General features: G+C 32.2%; 1 protein-coding gene across 2 annotated transcripts in view; it reads left to right on the top strand.

Moving 5' to 3' along the window:
* The window catches only part of LOC143234119 (dyslexia-associated protein KIAA0319-like protein), a 122,206-nt gene that overhangs the window by 59,289 nt on the left and 38,597 nt on the right, over positions 1-24,320 (top strand). For both annotated transcript variants that reach the window (XM_076471201.1, XM_076471202.1), the window contains exons 10-13: positions 4,542-4,674; positions 6,622-6,686; positions 12,424-12,584; positions 16,739-16,998. In XM_076471201.1, coding sequence (XP_076327316.1) covers positions 4,542-4,674; positions 6,622-6,686; positions 12,424-12,584; positions 16,739-16,998 — 619 coding nt within the window. The remainder of the gene's footprint in view (positions 1-4,541; positions 4,675-6,621; positions 6,687-12,423; positions 12,585-16,738; positions 16,999-24,320) is intronic.

Genomic DNA, 24,320 nt, shown 5'->3' with positions numbered 1-24,320 from the left:
TTTTTTACTTCTTGTCTAGTTATATGTTGTATCTGAGCTATTTACACATTTCTTTACAACTTTCAAGTTTCTTAAGCTAATAAAATCATAAGTATGTTTCCTGAAAAATGGGATTGTTTCCTTTCATGCATGCTCTGTGCCATAAAACTCACCAACCTTCCTTGCATGGATTGTAAATGTTTTAAAATTTCAGTTAGTTTGTATGTTGTATCTGAGCTATTTTGCTTTGAAGCTATTTATGGCTGGTTCTTTACACTTCTTTATGAAAATAAAAGATATATCTTTAACTATTGTACCTTACCACATATTGGTATGGATGCTTTTATGTGGTGAGGGAACCTCCTGTGGAAGGTTCTGTAAGTTCATTTTATCTCCTCTGCGATCTGAATGTCCACTTATGTTTGCTGTGTGTGGTGACTCATTAAGGAGAGGTGAGGATTTTGGTGGTTGAGGGGTCCAAGATTTTAGACATGTATTTTCCATGGGCTTACCTCAAACTTAGGCAATATCATTCACAGTGATGACACTGTATAACTAACTTGTGTTTGTATATACTTACAGGCCATTGGAATTTTAATTCTATTTAAGGTTTTTTGGGCTTATAATTTATTTATTTTTATATTTTATGCTAATTTAACATTTACCTTTTTTACCAGTTGTTTGGCACTGATAGTCTGGTTGCTTTGTGCCAGTAAATGCAAAACAACCAACTAACCTACATTTAACAGTTGTTAAATATAAAATTAACTCGATTGTGATATCCTTCTACTGCACTGAGGGCTGGGAGAAATATTTATTCATACATGTTGCTCAAAATTGTGTTTCCTTCAGATTATTTACAAAATTAAATTATAACTGAAATGTTGAGATTTATTTCCTTTTACTTATGTTGTATTAACATTTGTTTTAGATAAAATAACCTGGAAATATCTAAATTCTTAGCTCTAATTTTCAGTTTTTGTCCGAAACCGTAATTTTTATTGAGATGGTGAAAATTGTTAAATTTCCTGCCTACACAGATACAATTTTTTTAATGTACGAAACAAAATAAAAAAATATGCAAGTTTGATGCTAATTTTCTGGCTCGGGTAGTTTGAAAACAATGAATATTTGAATTTGGAAAACTAAAGTTGAATTGTTTACACATTTCTTTATAACTTTTAAGTTTTCTAAGCTAATAAAATCATAAGTATGTTTCCTGAAAAATGGGATTGCTTCCTTTCATGCACTCTCTGCCATAAAACTCACCATCCTTCCTTGCATAGATTGTAAATGTTTTAAAATTTCAGTTAGTTTGCCTTGATATTAAGTGAGTAGTCATGGCTTAAAATAATCTGATATAGTAGTGGTTTTATATTGTTTTTATGCACAGGAAAGGCCATGACTTTAATGGATTTTGCCACATGTTTGTTAAATAATTGCTTTGGCAGTTCATGTTCTATGTTCAATAACTCCTGCTGCTGTAACTTGTGACAATTGGTGATTTGCAGTTTCTATAAAGTGCCTCAGATGAAGGTAGAGAACACAGATCTTATTGAAACAATCTGTAAATAAAGAGAGTTCATAGATACATTTTATGCACAAGATAGATAAATATAAATAGTGTCTATTTATATTAGTTTTAATATTTTAGACAATATGGTACAATGATAATGAGCATATGATGTCAGTAAGCATTTAAAGTAATATTACCATATAATTAAAATGTCTTCCAGATCAATGGTCACAAGTGTATTGAGTAACTAAATTATACAGGCTATGCTTCATAACATTTTTTATTTTATTATAAAATTATAATTGATAAATTAATTTAACATTTATATTTCAAAATCTCTCATATCATACTGTAAGTTTGAAGTTATGTTTCACATATGCTGGCATTTATAAGGTATTCATTATTGTTAATGCAAAGTCAAAAGTAGCGAGTTTTTTTTGTCATAACCACGAAGAGTATAGTTCAGAGTTCAACAGTGGGTATATATTTGTGAAAATAAGAATGTATTTGTTTATTTCTAAATGGAAAGAAAACATACATCCAGTGCTTAAAATGTGAAACAAAGTAGCAGAATTAGTTACACAGAAACACTATCTACCCTGGCCTCATTTACTATATATGTCACAAGGTTTTAATGGCTTAGATTCAAAATCTTATTAAACTACTTTTGTTGGTTTTACTAATAAGTATGGTATAAAATAGTAGCTAAAGATCCATATTGTAATATTATGTAAGCTTTAAGTTCTTATAAGATTAAGCCAATATTTTAAAAAATCCTGAATTTTCCAGTGTTTGAAATGTGACAGATTTTCTGTAGACATCACATCTTCTATATTTTTATTTTGAAGCCAGAAAAATTTTGATACTTAGAGGAAATTGTCTGCATTTTCACATATTATTATTTTATGTTCCTTGGTGCATTATTTAATTAAATAAAAATAATTTTGTGATTACTACTACCATTGGTATAAAAAAAAATATATGGTTGAGGCCTCGAAGGTTGATGGGGAAGAAAAAAAAATGGATATTTTATTTTATTATAGTAGGGAAAATAACAAATTACATATGAAAATTTACTGAATATAAACATTTGAAATGCATTTAGGAGGTTTCAGAGATTACACAAATGAAATTTGAGATTTTTTAGATGAAAGAAGTTATTTTTAATCTTAATGTGGAAATAACTTTGCACACAGACTATCCACAACAAATAATATATATCTAGATACATTTCTTAGTTTATTGCTTCACTTAGAAAATATTTTTTACATCTGAAATACTTTTAATGTTTACTGAAAGACTGTCAAATTTTGTGAAGAAATACTGTATCAAAAGTCAGTATCAAATATGTAAGACTTTGAACAAGTAAAAAGAGGTCAAGTGTTCAATCAAATTGATTGAGTTCTTATTAAGAGAGTTAATTAGGAAGTTTTCCGAGTACAAATTCATCTCCAAAACTAAAATAAAGTATCTTCAAAATTTTTCATACAGTCTGTTGGCTTTCATAATTTAAAACTCAGTAGTTTGACAGTTGCAAATGAAAAATAAAAGTAATGATCTTCAAATATGCAATACAAAACCATAAGTAACCATTATATTCACTTTGTTGAAATCAATATAACATTTCTTTAAACATTCACAATAAAATAGGACACAAAGGTATGAAAGTGATTAAAACATTTTTGTTGTAATTCATTATGTTAGCTTTAAAAATACATTGATTTATTTTACCATAGAAACTATACATTACTCCAGTTTTTAAAAACTAGAATACTCATTTTTAGAGAATTTTATTTACTGAACTTGTAGTGGGATTAAAAAGTAACAGTTACAGTTTTACTTTTGTAAATAAATTATAATCTTTCAAATGTAACTAAACATTACTTTCATGATATGAAAATCAGAAAGTGTAAAATAGATGGCAAATTAATAAATATGTGTGGTTAAGCAAAAGTTTTTGATGACATTAGCAGTTATGTAGAACAATCACAACTGTAATATATATATCTGTTTTTGCTAATGTACGATTCTTAAAACAACATTCTTTTTAACTGAAAAGGAAGTAGTGCTTGTTTTAAAATCTTAGATTAAATTCAATGGCATTAATAAGTCGTCTCAGCATTTTAAGAGTTGTATGTAGAAAGTGTTCATTATTAAGGTAATGTATTTAAAGATATAATTATAAAGTAATATGAGATGGAAGTAATTATTGTAAAAATAATTAATAGTTTAAGTAGAAGTTATACTAACTTAGGAAAATATATTTAGTCGATAGTTCTTGGTTTGCATAGAATTGGGTAAGATTTCCTTTTACGGTACATTCACAGGTTGCATGTTAACTGGAGATTGCATGAGAAGGAGACTGTCTGTTGAAACAACATCCATGTTACACATGCATTTATGTAATTGCTGTTTAAGAAATGTATGATCAGAGTAGTTGTCATATAATTGTGGTTGAGGTCTTTTAAAACTAGTTTTTACAAGGTAGTGACTATTAAGTCTATTATTCCATAAGTAAAATGCAATTATTGAAAGCAACTTGTAGTCAAAATGAGATGTGTCCAGGAATAGGTGCTATTTGAAACTATATATTACAAAGTAGATTTTTAACAAGCTTTGTTGATGAATAAAATACTGTTTACTCCAAAATGGTCAGAAGCACCTTTCTTGTTCTTAGCTCTTCATACCACACTGAGTTTGTTATTAATTATCAAGTTGAAATATGTCAAGTCCTAGAACAACAAATCCAAATTCTGTACCCATTTAACACTCCACTGAGTCTTGAAAATCAGTATTTGGTTTGCTGTGTTTTCTACAGTAACTTGCCTGACAGCTGAAATATATAAATGTATTATTTCTGTTAAACGATCTGTTCATATGTATGTAGCTTGGTAAATTTGCATGCTGTAACATAACAAAACTATATAAAGCATTAAAATTTTTCCAAGAGTGTATGTGAAAATAGTTTTAGAAGTTGGAGAAAAATCCTAAAAGGCAAGAAAAAACAACCATATATGCAGCCATGTATTATTTTGATTTTTTCCAGACAGTACAGATGATGATAAAATTGTTGAATATCATTGGGAAGTCATAACTCTTCCTATAGGATACAAGATTCAATTGAATGATACAAATACAGTCCAGTTAATGAACCTTATTCCAGGGTTTTATTGCTTCAAGTAAGCTTTTATTCATAAACTTTGTACATTAACTTTGATTGTTTTGTTGAAACCTACAAATTATTGTCAGTTACTGGCACTGCTTTTGTACTTCCTTCTACAGTTATAGTATGAGATGGGGTTATATAGTAATTTCACATATTGTAACCTTGATTACAATTTAAACTTTTCATTATGACATATGTATTTAATTTTCTTTCTATAATTGTGTGCAAGAAATATTATAAAAAGTCTAAGAAATTATAAATGTAGATCTTTGTTTCATACAAAAAAAAAAATGGTAAAGACAGTTTAGAAAATCTATTGCTATATAAATTGAGTAAGATTCAATTAGAAATAGATTTAATGTGTATTTATTTTTAATCCTATGACAACAAGTGCAATTTTTAACCTCCTTTCTTTGCATGTAATTAAGTTACATTCAAAATTTAATTAAACCACTTTACTAACAGTTTATTTTAATGACATTATTATGTCAAGTATGTTTTAATTCAAAGTTGTATTTTATTCTTTGTTTCAAGAGAAATCTTTAGATAAAATACTTCAGTTTTTTTCTTACTTCAATAATGAGCTATGAAAAGCCTCACGTTTTGTAGCCTCTGTATTGAATGGAATAACCCCAGCTTGTGCATGTATGTTTAGACAATCAGTACCTTTAGCTGCCTTATTAATAAGTTCTTTGGCTGAATTCAAATGAAATAAGTAGTAAATTTTGCCAACTCCTAATGAATGTTAAACCCAACAGTCTATACATATGGGTAGGTTTGCATTCTACATCTGCATTGTACATATGTGTATATAGTTATTAGAAAGAGCTCATTTTACACTGTAATCTAGCAACAGTTATTTTGAAACTGGTGCCAAATTGTTATCATCAATTGGTTTAACTGTTTGTACTGTTGTTAGCTGCTTTACTCACAATACTTCTTTGGTTGTTTCTTACCTAATTATGTTATACTTAAGAAAAACACTTAAACTGTATTTAGGTTTTACTTTTATATTTTAGTCAGTTATGTATTACTTGTGATTTAATAGCTAAAAATTTAATAATTTTATAAATATTTCCTAATGTAATAGTTGCTTCCTAAGGGTTACATTAAACATTTTGCCAGAGGATAAAGTATCTCTGCTGTTCTATCACTTGTGGGCACCCATTGATGTGTGTAAATACAACTAATCAACAGGAAAGAAAAGGAAAGGATAATAAAACATTAAAAATAAACTAAGTGAAATGTTGACATAAGATTATGTATGTGACTCAAAGAAAATATTTTTAGATTATCCAGGGAAGGGCTAAAAAGTATTTATTCTTAAACACTTGAATTAGAGCAACTTGAAAGGTTATTAATATTAGGCTAATAATTTTGTATTTAAATGAAATTGCATTTAAATCCATTAATGAATGGATTAACGAGATTCCCACTGTCCCTATCTACTATCTAGCGAAACTACAGCCAGGGGAACGGGCTTGGAGAAATCAGGACTAGAAACGTCTTTTCGTAGGAGTGTTAAACACTTGAATTGCACAGTATATTGATGATAATAGACAGAGTTAGTGATATGGTAGAGAAAGTGTAAAATACAATATAAATATTTACCTTAAAAAAACTTTTAATATTTATTTAGGAGATTTTAGAGATTATGCAAATGAAATGTGAAAACTGTAAGGTAATAATTTTTGTGTACTGAACATGAAAATCACTATTCAGAGTCTGAGTACAAATAACTATATTAAATAATGAATTTTTATTAAAGTTATTGCCAACTTTCAAATTATTTCATCCACTAGGTTTATTTTTGGAGAAAGAAAAATATACTGAGCATGATTGTTACCTACTAGCAGTCTCCATAGATTCCAAAAGTATCAATTTTGATTAGAAGAAAAAAATTTAAGTTAATTTGTGAGGTGTTTTTTATCTACTTTAAATATTCTTCCTTTACATTTAGGCTTACTGTAAAAGATTCTGATGGAATTTCCAATTCAACCTTTGCCAATGTAACAGTTTTGAGAGGTAAGGTAGAAATAAAATAATACAATAGATAGATCAGGTTGTAAGAGCTAATAATGTGTCACACGTCAACAAACAGTACCTTGTATAATTTGTGCTTTAGACCATAGCCTAAGACTGTATAGGTTGACAGGTATTTTGCACTATTTGAAAAAGTGTTCTTGGGAATAGAAATAGCACATGTGATATCAAATAAGTTTTTGAAAGTAGTGGAGAAATTCTTGGATATTTTTCTTTGGTTATACAAATATATTATTTAAAAAAAAAGCTTAGACAGGTACTCAAAAATTCATTTGCAAGATTCATCTTTTAATACGAACTGATATTAAAGGCACTTACATTTTCAGAAAGTGAAATTCAAGAAGTTAACAAGCATACATACATCCCACTAATAGCTATTACTTAACTTCCAGGGTATCTTCTTTCACTTATCTAATCATTAGTCAGTTCTTTAGCTTGCTCTTGTCTTTTATATCCACACAATTACCCTTGGCGATATTTATCTTGTCATACTTTCTGTCGATTGTCAGAGCACCCTCTGTCTTGGTACTCGTATATAAGTATCTCATTAAGATTGTTAAAATCATTGGTTGTGATTTTCACATTGCCTAGTTGATTTACATTCAATAGTATTAATGATAAATAGAAAAAATAAATAAATAAATCCTGTCATTATGACACACCATTTTCAGGTACAAGTTCTCTGGCTTACTGTTTCCAGCACAGAAGCTAAATAGACCTCCCCTATTCCATCTTTGTTATCTATCTTCTTTCAACAGTCAGGGAAAGGGTCACTCTCATTTGAGGCTGTCTGTAACCTATTTCTTAGTAAGATAGAGACCTATTTGGCCCTGGGTGTGTCTTTCGGGGGTTCTTAGACTGCTACATTGTAGAGAGAATTTACTTTTTCCAACACCTTCATTTAATCGGTTGGCTTCTCTTGAGGCCAGTTTTGTTCAGTCACCTGCTGCTTCTTTCCTTCAGTGAATTACTTGGGTGTGTGAAGTTATGGGGCTTTATTCAGTTGCTTTTGAGTTTACTCTCTCCTAAATGGCAGAAAAATCTGAGGGGAAATGTTTAGTTTTTCCTCCATCACCTCACACTGCTGTTCATGTGGGGAGGTTTACTGCATAGTTACGTGGAGGGATAACTATGCTTTGCCCACCATGTTTCTTGAAACAACTTGCTTTGGCTTACCACTGCCAGGAGGATGTATATTTAGATTTCCAAAAATTTGATCCACTTTTGGATATGTTGTCAAAAGTCTCAGTAATTCCCACATCAATTTTGTGATGATTTGCAGACTTTGGTGACATCTTATTTGGTAAGATTGCCAGCTTCTGTCCTTTCTTTGGTTTCCTGGCTGGGGTATTTTAGGAACTTATTGCTAGAGATGCCTTTCCTGAGGATGTTTTTTAACCAACTACTGCCCTCTGTGAGCTATATGAGACTCTCTTTCTTTGTCCCTTGATGTACGTGGGCTTTTGCATTCTTCCTTGTCATTGTTTGCTTTGTGACTTTCTTTGGCTCCTAATAAGAGTCAAGGTGCCATTGCTCATCGTGTGTCCCAACCCTAGAATAGATTCCACCTTTATCAAAGAGGCTCCTCCACTTGGGCAGATTGTCACCAGTGAGGTCTGTGGGGGTGCGTAACAACATTTTCTGGACATATGGAATTGCTTTACTACAGATCCATAGGTATTCTAGATCCTTACATTGAGGTTGATCATTCAGTTCACATCTCCACTACCATTATTCTCTCAACCTGTAGTATTTCCACCTTCAACAAATCTTCAGAGTGTGGACTATTATTCCAGGGCTATCAAAGAGTTGTTTGTAAAGGGGGCAGTAGAGAGAGTCAGTCTAGATAATCTAAGATTTTATTTACATCCTATTGTTGTACCCAAGAAGATGGAAAACTGTCATATTATCATTGATTTTTCTCATCTCAGACAATTCTTAGATCCTCCTAGGTTCCCGATGGAGCCATTTTTTACCCTACATTGACATTTTTACGAGGTCCGTGTATGACCAAGTTCAATTTTACCAATACATATCTCCTCATTCCCATAATTGAGTCATTCTGCTGCTATGTTTTATGCATGAGGGTCAGATTCTGCAATTCAGGATTCAGTCCTTTGGGCTGGCATCTGCACTATTTGTGTTCTACAGAATCATACAAGCTTTCGCTTGTGTTCTTCATTCTTTGAGCCTGTGCACACAACATTATATGGACGACTGATTATTCCTGGCACTTTGGGATGAGCATCCTGGTTTCTTGTTTGAGCACATTTGTTCTATATCCTCCCTATAATTCCAGGGGCATGTGGAATATACATTGCCCATATAGTTGGGGGTGAGAATGTTCATAATTCCAAATGGTATGAGTTCTGTTTTCTTTGGTTGAGTAAGGCATACATGATCCCCTTATTCCAACTTTGGAATGTTGCCTTCTGATCTTCATCTGGGTGAGGAGAAGGTTTGTCCACTTTAGTGCTGCTTACCTACTCATTGTGATTCTGGTGGCTTGGAATGCATCACTCTTATGACTCTAAAAATCCTCAACATCCCTTATTATAAGAATTGTGACATTTGTTCTTTAGAGCTCCTTTCTTTTGTAATTTATTTACCACCTCTTCAAGATGAACATAATATAACATAAATTACTCATTGTAATATAGTTATTACAAGGGCAAAGCATGGATTTTATAGCCTTTAATTTTGTTTGTTTACAGAGTCATGAACTAGAAAATTAGACCCCCTTATCATACCCATCTGTCACAAATTGTCTTTCACATCTTTTAGTAGTTCTCTCTTAAACTTGATAGTTTATTATGTATAACTAGTAGAAAGCCAAAGTTTTAATAACAAATGATTATTATATTACATTGCTTTCTTTATGAAAAATTGTTTGTTTCACTTCAACTTCAAAGTTTATTTCCACGGGAAACACTGATAAGCTTAAGTGAATGGCTCTTATCTTACACTTAAAAGTCTTAAAAATTGATAGCTAAAGGACGTGATTTATTTTTTACTTATTATAATTCTGTGTTATTAGGAGCATTATTTGATTAAATAAAAAATTTAGTGTAGCAGTACCATTAGTATAAAAGAGTAGGGTTAAGTTTCATCAACAGATAACAGCAAAAAACAGTACCATAGTTCTTGTTTTTCATGTATAATATATTTATCATTATAAAAATCTATAATGTAGAAAGTTACTAGTTTAGACAAGGTAAAATAATAATAAAAATTCTTCATGAGGTATGCTTGCAAGCAACTTGTACATGATGTAATTCAATATAATAATGTAAGTTGCACATTTGCTGGGTGATTTACAACTTCTGTGGGAGGGATTATTAGTTAGATATGGTTTAAAGGTCAACAAAACAGTAAAATTAACTATAAAATATGTATACTGTTACAAGTTTTAAGATAAAAAATTTGTGACTTCCTGTTACAATTTGCAGTCATCGTAGAAAGAAAAGATAATGTAGTCTTTTATTTCTTCATTTTTATGGTGATTACAAGATCAGTTAAATTGACTGATACTGTATACTGTTGAGGTAGAGAAATTATAAAGTGTTTCTTTAAAAAATGTTCATTTATTTAGGAGGTTCGGCATGGCCAAGTGGCGAAGACACTCAATTCGCAATTCGAGGGTTGCGGGTTCGAATCACTATCACACCAAGCATGGTTGCCCTTTCAGATGTGGGAGCATTATAATGTGATGATCAGCCTTATTATTTATTGATAAAATAGTAACACAAGAGTTGGTGGGTGGTGATGACTAGCTGCCTTTCCTCTAGTCTTACACTGCTAAATTAGGGACAGCTAATGCAGATAGCCCTCATGTAGTCTTTCACTCCTCAATTAGAGATTATCAGCACAAATAGCCCTGGAGTAGCTTTGCACAAAATTCAGAAAGAAACAAACAAACCTTTATGCCATTTAGGTTATCAGTAGTTATTATAGGACTACACATCAAAATCAAATAAACTGCTTACATTCCACCACTATGCAAGACCTAATTTGATTGCTGCTTCACTCTTTCAAGTAGCACTAAGTGAATGCTGTGAGTTCAGCAAATAAGTTCTGCTGTAGCATTAGCAATGAATTAAAGAATAAATTAGGCCTCTACATCATGTTTTCTTCACTGAAATTCACGTTTTGATGAGGAAAATAAATTCACAAATAAATGGTTCTACATTGTTGGGTAATTAAATATGCAAAGTTGTGTATCATTTTCTACTAGAAATTTACTTAATATAGTTTTCTTTGCATTTCTTGTATTATATGTTGGTTTAAGAAATTTGTTTGAGATAAGTTGTTAAATGAAGAAATAATTTTGAGAATATTTATATCCAAGATGGTATCAATTAGATATTTAAAGTTCTTAACAATATTCTGTAAAGTCTGATTTTATTATATTTATATAAAGTCATTGTGCAATCATTTAATTTACTTTAATATTTATAGCTTATCATGTTCCTCTTACTTTTCAAAGACATCATGGCAAAACTGAGTTAAAATTTTAATGCTAATTCAAATTATGCATTATATCTTTAAACGGAGTTTGGATTCTGTTAAGAATAGAGTGGAAATGCATCAATAAACATTTTTCTTCAATTCTTTCATAAGTATTAGTTCATTGTTGAGCTATTCTTTTCATTAAACCAGTCCTAGAAACATGTATGTTTTCATTGATTTTTTTTTTTTTTTTACTCCAACACCAAATCACTGTCAGAATGGGCTTTGAAGAATCTGTATACCAAGTTTCTTGAACATACTGCTTTGCTCCATCTAAATTTGTTTTGCAGAATTTACTTCTTAAAATCTCTCTATTGCATATCAGTTTGCAGGAAACTAAAGTTATAATATTTTCGAGGCCTGACATGACTTGGGTGGTTTGGGTGCTCAACTCGCAGTTTGTCGGTTTCAAGTTCGAATTTCCATCATTTAATATGCTTACCTTTTCAAACATGGGGACTTATAATGTGATGATCAATTCCACTATTCATTGTTGAAAACGTAGCCCAAGAGTTGGTAGTGGGTGGTGTTGAGATGCTGCCTTCCCTCTAATCTGTCACTACTAAATTGGGGACAGCTAGCACAGATAGCCCTTGTGTAGCTTTGCTAGAAATTTGAAACAAACCAATCACCGTTTCAAAATGAAAACCATTTAAATCTGTTATCTAAACAAAATTGAACATTTGAATTCATTACTTTTATTAGAAACATACAGTACCTAGGTTAGCAATTGTATTAAACTGAATGATAGTCTTTTTGTGCACATTGCGAGTATGATAGCATAGTACATGTTTGTTACATATGTTTCAAGAGGTTTTGCATGTACAGTAGAAAGTAATGAACTGCAGCTTTAATACATTTTATACAATGTTTGCAATGAATGATGGCAGAAAATATTTACAGTGCATTACTTGTGCATTGTGGGTAATCATCAATAGCCACAACTATTAAAGTTTACATTATCACCAGTGACTGAAGAATGTAACATATACAAGTTAATAAAACACCTGCTACAAAAAAGCTATTTTATGATAGATAAAAAAAGTGAAGATGTTTACATGAGTTTTAGTTTCTAATATAACAATACAATATTAGACAAAACTGTAATTACAGGAAATTATTAAAAATAATTATAAAAAGTATTATTATTTTTTTGTGTGAGAAAGACAAAATGTACACAAACTCTGCCATTGGTATATTTCCATTGTAGAGAAAGATTACCCTCCAACAGCTAATGCTGGCTCAGATGTTGTCATTTACCTTCCTCGAGATCAAGTAACGCTCAATGGGAATCTTAGTAGTGATGACAAAGGCATTAAAAGCTACCAGTGGATGAAAAGTCCAGAAATAGACAAGTCTGTGGACATGGAGGTATCAAGTGAATGTGACATTATATCAAATTTGTTTAATATTGATACAGTATTTACCTTTTTCACAAGATTTTCTATTCTTGTTCAGTGCTGCCTTCTACGTACGAACTATTTCTTTGCACATGCCACAAGCATTGTGCTCCCCTTTGTTGGAACCTTTATATTCTAACATGTGTCTCATGTAAATCATGCATTATCACTTAACCAATAGAAGCATGACATGCTCATGTGTGTGCATGTGCTGTTCTTACTGTACTCATGCATTCCTTCCAGATTAAGAGGCCTGCCAGGTTTCCTGCCTTTCTGTTTATGACCTTAATGTGATCCTCCATGGCCTCACTTTCCCACTATTTGGACCACCTTTATTCATGCTTCTTGATTATATCTCTCTTGAGATGTATTACCTTCTTCTCTCAGCCTATAGATGTTGTCAGTCTATTTTGTTTGCTGTTGATGTTTCATGTATCCTTTTTTCACCCTACTTGTATTCTTTATTCTGATTGTTTTTCTCTCCCTTAGATCTCAATGGCTTGGGAGTGTTGTTCCTCCTTTTCTCCTCTGCCAAGTCCTCTTCACATCTTAATTTTTCAATTCTATCTTTACAATTTGGATTTCCCTTTGGTTTATTTGGCCTCCTCTTGTCTAAATTCTTTCTTTGTTACCTTGTTTCATATTTCCTCCCATCAAATTATTGCTACCCACCCCTAGTGAATAACTTGGTATGGTTTCCATTGATGATGTTTCTATTGGCTCTCCAGTGAGTTCTCATTCTTCTTTCTCAAGTGGAGTATGAGAGTCCTTACTACTTGCTAGTTCCAAACTGCTGGTATGATTGACTATGCAGGCACACAGTCTCCACAGGAGTTGATTCATCCCTTTGCTGGTAGACAAGACCTTCTTATCACAATAAATGTAGATGATCTGCCTCTTTACTGAATAACATGGCCTCCTAATACTATTTACACAAATGGTAAAGTTGATCCTTCACATTCCAAGATGATGTGGCCTCCTCATACCATTTACAGTCTGGTGGAGTCGATCCATCATCTGACTGGTCAACAAGGACTTTTCATCATTTTACACAGACAGTAGAGTTGATATCTTACTTAAGAATGTTATGCATGAGAAAATACACACTGAAATTGATCTGTTACAATTGCAATTCACCCCTAGATTGGGAGCTCTCACCCTGTCTTAGCATGGATGTCAGTCCTCCAGCATTATGGAAGTGGATTCAAGAGACCACCATAAGTCTTCACATGAGTTGATTCCACACGATAGACATCCTTTTGATGCCAGATAACAATTCCAGGATTGATAGGTTGGTGATGATTCTCATAACATAGCAAGTAATATTACATGTCTGAATCCCTGATTATTGAATTTGGGGTGAAGATAGTATGATCCTCTTCATACCCTTACATGGATTTTTGTGAAGAGGTTTTTGATGTAGTTGACTTGCTGAGTGTTGTCTGCCACATCCTGGCCACTCTATATCTTACAATTTATGAGCTTGTGCATTGAGAATTATATACCTGGGCAAAGAGTACACCTGGCACAAAAGTGGTGCAATTTTGGATTTGTTTCTCTCATTGTTAGAGATATCCTTTGGACACTTTCAAGGGTACTTCTGTCACTCCCTCCTCCTCACTGGGGGACTCTAGCTAGTCTTGTGAGAGAAGGTAAGTTTTGTATTTGAAGTTGTAATTTTCTGATACTGAAAATGTCCCTTCCTCACTTCTGGTGTTCACACCTGCCAAACTTTGAAATGAAGGTTCAGTAGAGGAGTGTAGATGGAGCCACATATGTCACTTGATCATGTCATGCTATTATTGGTTTAGAGAAGATGCTTGATGACTTACATAAGAGACACATTGGAATATACACACTCCAATAAGGAGGGAGCACAAGGCTTGTGGTATGTGTAAAGAAGTTCACATATATAGGGCAGCACTGAATAATAATAGCTAATTTTGTGAAATGAGGTAAGTACCTATCAGAAATACATTTTTAGCTTTGGAAAATTATGACTTTTGTACTTAGAAAATCCGTATTTTTGTGACAGATGAGTTAGTAGTACTGAGTTGCATTTATTGAGTCAAAAATTAATCATGTGTTTTAAGTGTTTAGTTAGTTGTTTGAAAGAGAACAACAATTATTAACCCCATAAATCCTAGTGAATAGGACAGAAAGTAAAGGTTCAGTTATATAATTTGCTATGCCTATGTTTTTTTAGATAGACATTGGAGTTTGTAGATGTACAGTTTTAAGCTGTAAATTAGCTAATCATATTTCATATACTGCAGTAAAAGTATATAATGGACTGTTTCAAAAATTTAAGAGTTGAATGGAACCACTGTGTTTGATTCAGTACGTAAGCCATATTTCAATGAAATAAAAAGGTATAAGGTTTTTATTTTATATTCTAGCTTGTCAGTATTAGTAATCTGAGTTCTCACTTTGTATGACTATAGACTTAGTATTTTGGCATCACAAACATCTAATTTTAAACAGTGCTGCATTCACTAAATGTACAAAATTAAATTTCACAGAATTAAAATGGCTAACACATTCTTTTGAACCAAGGTTTTATTGAGATAGGTTGTGTCTTTAGTCTACTCAAAGTTTCATATTTTTTAAAATCTAAATACATCTTAGTTACTAAGCTTAATAAATTATAGTGTAATTCTATGGTGTCAATATAGTTATTTATGACTTTTTGGTTATTCAACTGTTTATGTATATATAAAACCTAAAAAAAACATTTTCTTAAATATCCTTTATGTATGAAATTTTAAAAGGCTTAATAACCTATGTCCAACAGCAGTCGAGTTTAAAAGTCATAGCGAGAAGAGAGAATTGTTTGATTTACCTGTAGATTTATTGTTGTATAATCTATATACGTATATATAATAATTGAAATGTAACTGTATATTACAAAATGCTAATTCACTGAAGCACAGCCAAGACAGAGAAGACTAAAAGTTTTATAGTATTGGGTACGTAACATGAATATGTCTGCTATGCTTCAGTGGTAGTTATGTAAAGTTAGCTTGGCATGACTGAAAGGTCAACATAATAAAATATATATATATATAAACATATAGCATAACGAAACTTAAACTATGTAGACTAAACATTTGTATTTCTGTGTTATATATAGTCATTCTAGCATGAAAAAAGCATGTTTATTTCTAATTTTTTTTATGATACTTAAAAGGTTGATAAAATGACAGATCATACACAGATAGAGTATAGAAAATAACATAAAATATAAAGTCTTACTCAAACATTTGAAATGTATTTAGGAGGTTTTAGAGATTAATCAAACAATATTTGAGATTTTTTGAACAAAGAATATTTTCTTTAGTCATAACATGAAATCATTTTGCACTCAGACTAGTAATGAAACAGATTCTATTTTCACAAACAAATCTTTAGTAAAAATATTTCATTAAAAAATCTGATTTTTTGTGTACAAAATACTTGTAATCCTTACTAAAATTATACCAAATTTTGTGAAGATACACATGCTGTCTCAGCAGTTACAAGACAAATACTTAATGTGTGCAAACATGTAGACAAACTCATGTATGTTTTACCGAGCCCATAGAGAAATAGTTAAAGGTTCAAACATGTATATGTATTAGTTGTTTACTAACATAGGTTTTTAAAATCATTAATACTATATTAACTGCATTTCATAGGTAACTGGTTTTTTCATTTGCTTTGATTTCCACTGTTTAACACTATTTTAGTCTATAGGTTAATTACACTTTCAGCACTGAAAATTTGGCTTTGCAATTCTGGAACACTGTTGATAAGACTTTATAGGAGTCTCAAGTTAATCATAAGTAAAGTTATGCATTTCTAGATTATTATCAGTAAAACTTTGTGTAATTCCATATTACTATCAGTAAAAATGTCTCCATAATTACAGATTATTGTAAGTAAAACTATTTATAATTTCAAAATAATGTTAATATAATTCCAGATTGCCATCTGCAAAATTGTATAATTTCAGGTTACAACTGGTAGATAATAAATATGTTGATATAGCTTCAGTGTATAGTTAAATTGCAATATGAGTTAGTACCACATACATTGTCTGTATTTCTTCAGTTAGCAATGAGTAAAACTGTTTGTATTTTTCAGGGTACTAGTAGCCCATACCTTCATCTCTCTCACTTGGAAGTTGGGGTTTACAAGTTTATTTTGAAAGTGACAGACACATCTGACCAAACAGCTGAAGCAGAAGTACATGTGTTTGTTAAACCAGAAAGTAATATTCCTCCAAAAGCAGTTGCTGGTGAAGATATTAGGGTGTCGTTGCCATTAGAGGGACCAGTTCTTCTTAATGGGAAATTAAGCTATGATGATATAGGGATCACAACTTGGAACTGGAAACAGATTGAGTAAGTTTCATCTTTACATAATGTGAAATCATTATTTTTTTTTCCTGTAGTTGTATCAAGCATTGCATTAAAAATACCTGACTTTACTTGTGTAATTCCCCAGTGGCAACTTCATCATTAATATATGGGATGATGAAGTTATGAGTATAGACTGTATGATGTAAACATTTTTATAATTAACCAACACCAATAAAATAAAACAGAAAGTAAGCCTAGCTTATCCTTTGATAAGACTATGTAACACAAATTTTGTTCCTGGATAGTATGTGTTATTTCTTAATTGCTTATGTTGTAAAAGTACAGAAAATGGCCATTATTTCCTTCAAACTTTGCTTTTGTGATTTGGATAATGAAATTTAGAAATTAATCTATTTTCCACGTAAAAAATTGGGAAATTTGCACATCTTCATTTACATAAAGTCTGAGTAAAACAACATATGAATCATGGTTTACATGTATTTATACAAAAATGAACAAAAATGTTTAGAAGTGAGTAGTTTTTTGAGATTTGCGACTGTAATGTAAATCACTTTCACATATCAGCCCTCAAATATAGTCTCCCATCATATTTTTCTTATTCACTCCCAGGTCACAAAAGCAAAGTTTGAAGAGAAAAATAGGTCTTTTCCATTTACTTTAGGCATAAGCAATTGGGAAATAACACTTTCTGTCCAGGAAGAAGAAAAAGTAAAAATTTTGTTACATAGTGTAATGAATGTTTGTTTTTGCAATTTTTGATTACTATATAAAGGAAACTATGTCTTCAAGCCTTTTTAAAATGTTAGCTAATCTGTTTTTTACACTTCAAAGCTTGTAAATAACTCTTTAAACTTTGTAGGTTAGTTACTATGATTTTATTTTTCACTTTTCTGAACTGAAATGGAATTAATTGTCTTGGACACACCTCAGTGACCTTTTACAGGTAAACAGTACAAGTTCTGTTAAGTTTCACTGTTACTGCATGTATCATTGTAAAAATTATGGCATATAACTGAACCTGTACTGAGTGGTAATTCACACAAAAACATATCTATGACAGATAAACTGAGCATGTTCTGCTAAGTATCATTTTTGTAAAGTTGTGAAATATGGAATTATAAATTCATACAATAAAAATAAATTTATATGTACAAATATCCAAAAGAAAATATAAAATACAGACTTCATGATTCATATATTTTTAACACATCTTTTACATGCACAAATATTTATATAAATGAATTATAACTTCACATACAGTATGGGAAACAGTGCTGAGGATAAACTCTTTGTAATTTATTTGAACTCAGTTGTAAAAAAAACTGATATGAAACTATCAACTCAGAAATGGAAAAAAAAAACATGCACAACTAAGCATATGAAAACATGAGTACACTATTATGTATTTTACCTCAAAACTCAAATAGTTCACATACACAAATATTCATATATGAATTCATGTTCTGTGTGTGTAATATAATACTGAATTAAATGTACTTACTTAAACTGGTGAGAGATTACTTTCAGGTGAAACTAAAACTCACACACAGTGCAACATATTAAAATGGATAAGTGCTGTAAATGCAGAGTAAAAATAGAGATTTGTAGCTTGAAAAAAATTGACATTATTTCCAGACTAGTTTGTTTACTTTTTTGAGTTCCTAGTTGAATGCTTGAAAATATAATCTTTGCATTTTGAGTTAACTTTTTTCTATACTTTTTCATGACCTCTATTCTTTGTTTTAACAATTTTTAATTATCTCGTTATGTTTTACAGTTACCTTTTATTTCATAAAAACTTTGTATTGAAATGTAACTATATATATTACTAAATACTAGTCCACTAAAACAAAACCAAGAATGGTCACTTTGTAAAAACTAAAAGTTTGTTTTATGTTATTGGATGTGGTAATATGAGTGCATGTGCACAACGTCAGAAGAAGTTATGTAATGTTAGCTAGGCATGACTGGAAGGTCAGTATAATAAAAGATGATAAATGTATATAAATACATAAGGTTATGAGACTTAAGCTACTTATATTAAACATTTGTATTTTCATCTTATAATATGTAGTCATTCCAGCACACAAAAAAGTATAATTTATATTTATTTCCTTTCTTTTGGTGATGTTTACCAGGTGGGTCAGTTGACAGACCCCCACATAGTTAGGGTATAGAAAATAACATAAAGTATCACTGAAAACAAAATTTTGAAATGTATTTAGGAGGTTTTAGGGATTATGCAAATAATATTTGAGATTTCAGGATGAAGAATAGTTTTCTTAATCATAACATGAAATGACTTTACATGTAGAGAAGTAGGGAAACTATTTCTACAAACAAATTGTTATTAACAGTATTTTGTTAAAAAATATGACTTTTTGTGTACAAAATCTCAAAATCGTTACTAAATATCTACCAAATTTTGTGAAGATACACATACTGTATCAAAAGAACATGGGTTGTCAGTCTTGCATATCTCAAAGTCAACTTAGTTATTTAGTAAATAGTGAAATTCCATATATACAGTTGATAACTTATTAGTTTAGTACTGTCAGAGTTCTCCTGTCCTTCAGGCTATCGTAGCTGTATATATCATGGCTCACAACTTGAGAAGCACTGATCTAGACAGTTGCAATGTTTTATTAATAATCTTAAATGAAGTCCCAACATCTGTGTGATTTTTCCATATTTACCTAAATATTCTCCTTTCTTGTAGATGATCTCATTAGATTTTTAGGATGACTGAATCAATGTTTTTTGTTTTGTTTTTCAAATTATTTTTTCCCATTTTTAGTACTTATGATTCTCAGTAAAACCTTGTTAAACATTATGATTATGCAAAATGCACTTGATGTAGACAACATTATGCATGACCTTTATTACATGTATGCAAAGATGACCTGAGTAATAGAATATTTTTATTTTTCATTAATTTTTCAATATTTTTTTATTTTGGAATTTTTTTGTTGAAAAACCCTAGGCACAATAACACAATGTTTTAAAAACCAATTAAATACGTAAGCAAATCAGGTTTTCTGTAACAGCATATGAAACTGAATGATTGAGCTTCATTTTTTATTTTATTATAACTTGCAGTTTGTTGAGCTTATATTTTTATACACAATGTGAGAACAATATGAATTTCACAAGCACAATTATATTTTACTCATGTTTTACAGTAAACTTTATATGTTACTAGAGAAATGCAATATTTTACTCACTTACACAGATTACATTAATTCCAACACTGCAAGTATTTTCCCAATGTTAGGTATTGTACAAATAATTTTACCTATAACCTACAGTTATGATATTTTATAGGGCACCATATTTTATCTATATCTGTAGTGTTCTGTTATTTTAAAGTGGCATATTTTGCAGGGCAGGCTACATATGGGTAAGTTGACTGGTATATTACAGCAAGTTTATGTAACTAAACATTAGCAGTATTCTGTTTATTTGTACTTGTGATTTCCCAGTGGAAAGCACACAACAGAACAGGTATTGTAAGTTTTATTGTGTAAATCCAGTCATCTGTAGATTACAAGTAACTTTCAACATTCTGTCTCCATTTACAGGTTCCTCTTACATCACCATTACTGAAAGTTCACTTGAAAGTTATTTACAGTGGTCTTACTTATAATGTATAGTAACTATGCAATTAGAAGTGACTTTCAATATTCTGTCCAACTGTATAGGTTCCTTTTATTTTACAGTTATGATCATTTCACTTTGTGTTTATTTATAGGTGGTTTAATCAGTTGACGAGAGGTGGGGCTGAAAACACTTTGTTTTCTTCGGTCATCGTAATGGTTTGTTTGTAATTCATTGTAATCATGTTCATCACTTGACAGGTTTTATTTTACTTGTAATTTACAGCAACCAGTGTGCTGTGCATGAGATTTGCAATACTTTGTGTGCATGTACAGGACTATGGAACCGACAAATGTTCTAATATTAACATTTACAACATCACGTCCTCCTACCATAATCAAGTCAGAATATCTGAATTGTAAGGTACGACCTTATATTCCTAACCCTGCTAGATATTTCCATTGTCAATGATTTGGTCATTCGAAAACATCTTGCCGTGGTTCCTTGACGTGTGCCCGTTGTGCTGGTAAGGACCATGATGCTTTTGAATGCTAATTAGAACCACATTGTATTAACTGTAATGGTCCACATCCTTCCTATTTTACTTCTTGCCCTAAAGGGGTAGAAGAGAAAGAAGTACAACGTCTAAATACAGTTCACAATATTGCTTACTCAGAGGCTCGGAAATTACTATTCTCAATTCCATCTCGGACTTATGCTGCTGTAATCCGTTCCACAAGTACAGTAGAAGTTCAGCCAGACCTTTCCATGCCTCCTACAGAATCATTAACAGCACATCTTAATCTAGTATCCTCCAAAATAAAAAAAGTTAACAAATCAGTATCTACTCCTTTCTCTGTTCCTAACACATCTTCCAGTTATTGCCCAACTTCACCTTGTTCAAGCCCAGGTGTTTCTATGGGATCTCCCTTTCTTGACACCTCAAAAATTAAACACACCATTCATTCACATTCTCAATCGTTGGAATGTATGCCTACAAACTCCGACTTGTCTACTCAATCCAGAGCAGGATCAATAGAGGGTGGCAGACCCATATCCAGTAACGAATAAAAATGCAGTCACAAGCAGAAGGTCTCTTTGCCGTATTCTTCTCCAAAATAAATAAAAATGGCCACACTAATCCAATGGAACTGTTGAGGTTTTCAGTCAAATGTGAATGATATCAAGGATTTGATTGACTTTTATCATCCCAAATGTCTTTCTCTACAGGAAACATTTTTAAAACCTACTAATATAGTCACAATTAGACAATTCTCCTAATACCAAAATGACAGGTCATGTGTAGGACAAGGACATGGGGGGAGTAGCACTGCTGATTGATCAGCATGTGCCCACACAGTATTTGTCATTGAATATGCCCTTGGAGGGTTTAGCCATCCATATCTCCTTGGGTCGTACCATCACTGTTTGCTCTCTGTACCTTACTCCTGGAAAAACTTATAATCCATCAGACCTTGATGCCCACTTTGAGCAACTGCCAATCCCTTTTTTAATTTTGGGAGATCTTAATGGGCATAATCCCCTCTAGGGTAGTTTTAGTATTGATGTGAGGGGTCGTGCTATAGAGCATATACTCTTGTATCACAACCTGTCTCTCTTCAATACTGGCTCTTACATTTATTATCATGCACCCAGTCAGTTATTTACTGATTTAGATCTTTCTATCTGCTCTCCTTCACTTTTCACTTGCTTTCCTTGGGAGGTTGGCATTAATCCATGGGGTAGTGATCATTTTCCTATCATATCAAGAGAGATTGGCTGTTGTTAGTGCCACCCAACCCATGTGCCTCGGTGGAAGTTGGACCAAACCAACTGGCCCTCTTTCACTGCTTTTTCAGAACTTGATCCTGCCATCTTATTTAACTCATCGATAGATGATTGTGTAGCAGTAGTAACTAACTGTATTGTCCAAGCAGCTGCTCAGTGCATCCCCAAAACCTTGATATCTTTCCCATTACATCCCAGCCCTTGGTGGAATTCTGCTTGTTACATAACACAAAAAGCTCAGAAATGTCCTTGGAAAAATTTCGTAGATACCCCATGCTTTCAAATTGCATTGCATTTCAGCAAGCCCATGCACGTGCTCAGCGAGTTAAATGTCAAAGCCAGAAGGAATCTTGGATTAAATAGACTTCCTGCATTTCCTCAACCACCAGTTCAAAAGTAATATGGGACAAGATCCAGAAGGTGAGTGGATTGTATACTTCTGCCCCCCCATCTTAATATTCAATGACCATGAAGTTGCTGATGCTTAGAGCATTGCCAGTACTTTTGGTGTATGTTTCTCTCATGTATCCAGCTCTTCAAACTCATCCCCTTCCTTCTTAACTATTAAACACAAGTTGAACATCTGCCTCTTTTTCTTTTCGACTGATCATCCCAATAACCACAGTCGCCCTGTTATACTGGTGGAACTCAAACTTGTGCTTCATCGGCAATACATCAGTTGGACCTGATAATATGCATTATGAGATGCTATGCCACCTTTCTCCTGGCTGTCTTTAGCCAGATATGGCAGAAGAATACCTTTCCTGATGCTTAGTACCAGACTATTGTACTCCCTATTCTTAAACCTGGGAAGGATCCAAAGATTCCTTCAAATTACTGTCCAATTGCTTTGAGTTATCTCAATAAGATCTTCCAGAGGATGATTAATGCTTATCTTGTTTGGTTCCTTCAATCAAACAACCTTCTCTCACCCACTCAGTGTGGGTTCCAAAGACAATGCTCCACGATAGACCACCTAGATTGCCTTGAAACATAAGTCAAAGATGCCTTTTAGAAGCATCAACATCTTGTTTCTATTTTTTTATTTAGAGAAAGCTTATGATACAACATGGAGATCTAGCATCTTACGAGACCTTCACTCATACGGATTACGTGGAAATTTGCCACTTTTTATTAAGGATTTTTTAATGAACTGCTGACTCGTGATCCATGTGGGCTTAACACCTTCTCATTTTTTTCTCACAGGAACTCGCAGACCCTCAAGGCTGTGCTCTGAGTGTCACACTTTTCATTATAAATATTAATGCCATCAGTGAACAACTACACCGTACAGTTGCAAATAGTCTTTTTATTGATGACTTTCACATCTCATGTCAGTCATCAAGCATGAGGTTTATTGATAGGCAGCTACAAACTGCAATCAATCATATACTTAAGTGGACCACAGCAAATGGTTTTCAACTTTCTCTATCTAAAACTGTTTGTGTACATTTCTGCTGCCAGCAGGGTATTCATCCAGATCCAGAACTTCATATTGTTGATGTTGTACTTCCTGTCATCCTTGAAGCAAAGTTCTTAGGTCTTGTATTTGTCTGTAAATTGAGCTTTATTTCCCATATCAAGCAACCTCGTGTTAAATGTATAAGAGCACTAAACATCCACCATGTCCTCTCTTCCACCTCTTGGGGAGCTGATCGATACTCCATGCTTGAAATTTATCGTGCCCTTAGCCAATTGAAACTTAACTATGGGTCTATGATTTATGGTTCTGCCAGAACATCAGCATTGAAAATGCTGGATCATATCCACCATCAGGGGCTTCGGCTTTGCTCTGGGGCCTTTCATACTTTTCCAGTCCAAAGTTTGTATGTAGAGTCCCATAAATCCCCTCTGTATATTTGCCATTTGCAACTGTCTCTTATGTATACTTCCAAACTTTGCTCATTACCACAACGTCCTGCTTGGGGTTGTGTTTTCCACCCTCAGTGGGCTACACT

Source organism: Tachypleus tridentatus, chromosome 12 (assembly GCF_004210375.1).
Source record: "Tachypleus tridentatus isolate NWPU-2018 chromosome 12, ASM421037v1, whole genome shotgun sequence".
Classification (NCBI taxonomy): domain Eukaryota; kingdom Metazoa; phylum Arthropoda; class Merostomata; order Xiphosura; family Limulidae; genus Tachypleus; species Tachypleus tridentatus.
Note: the sequence above shows the minus strand (reverse complement) of the source record. Positions and strands in the feature narration are given on the sequence as shown.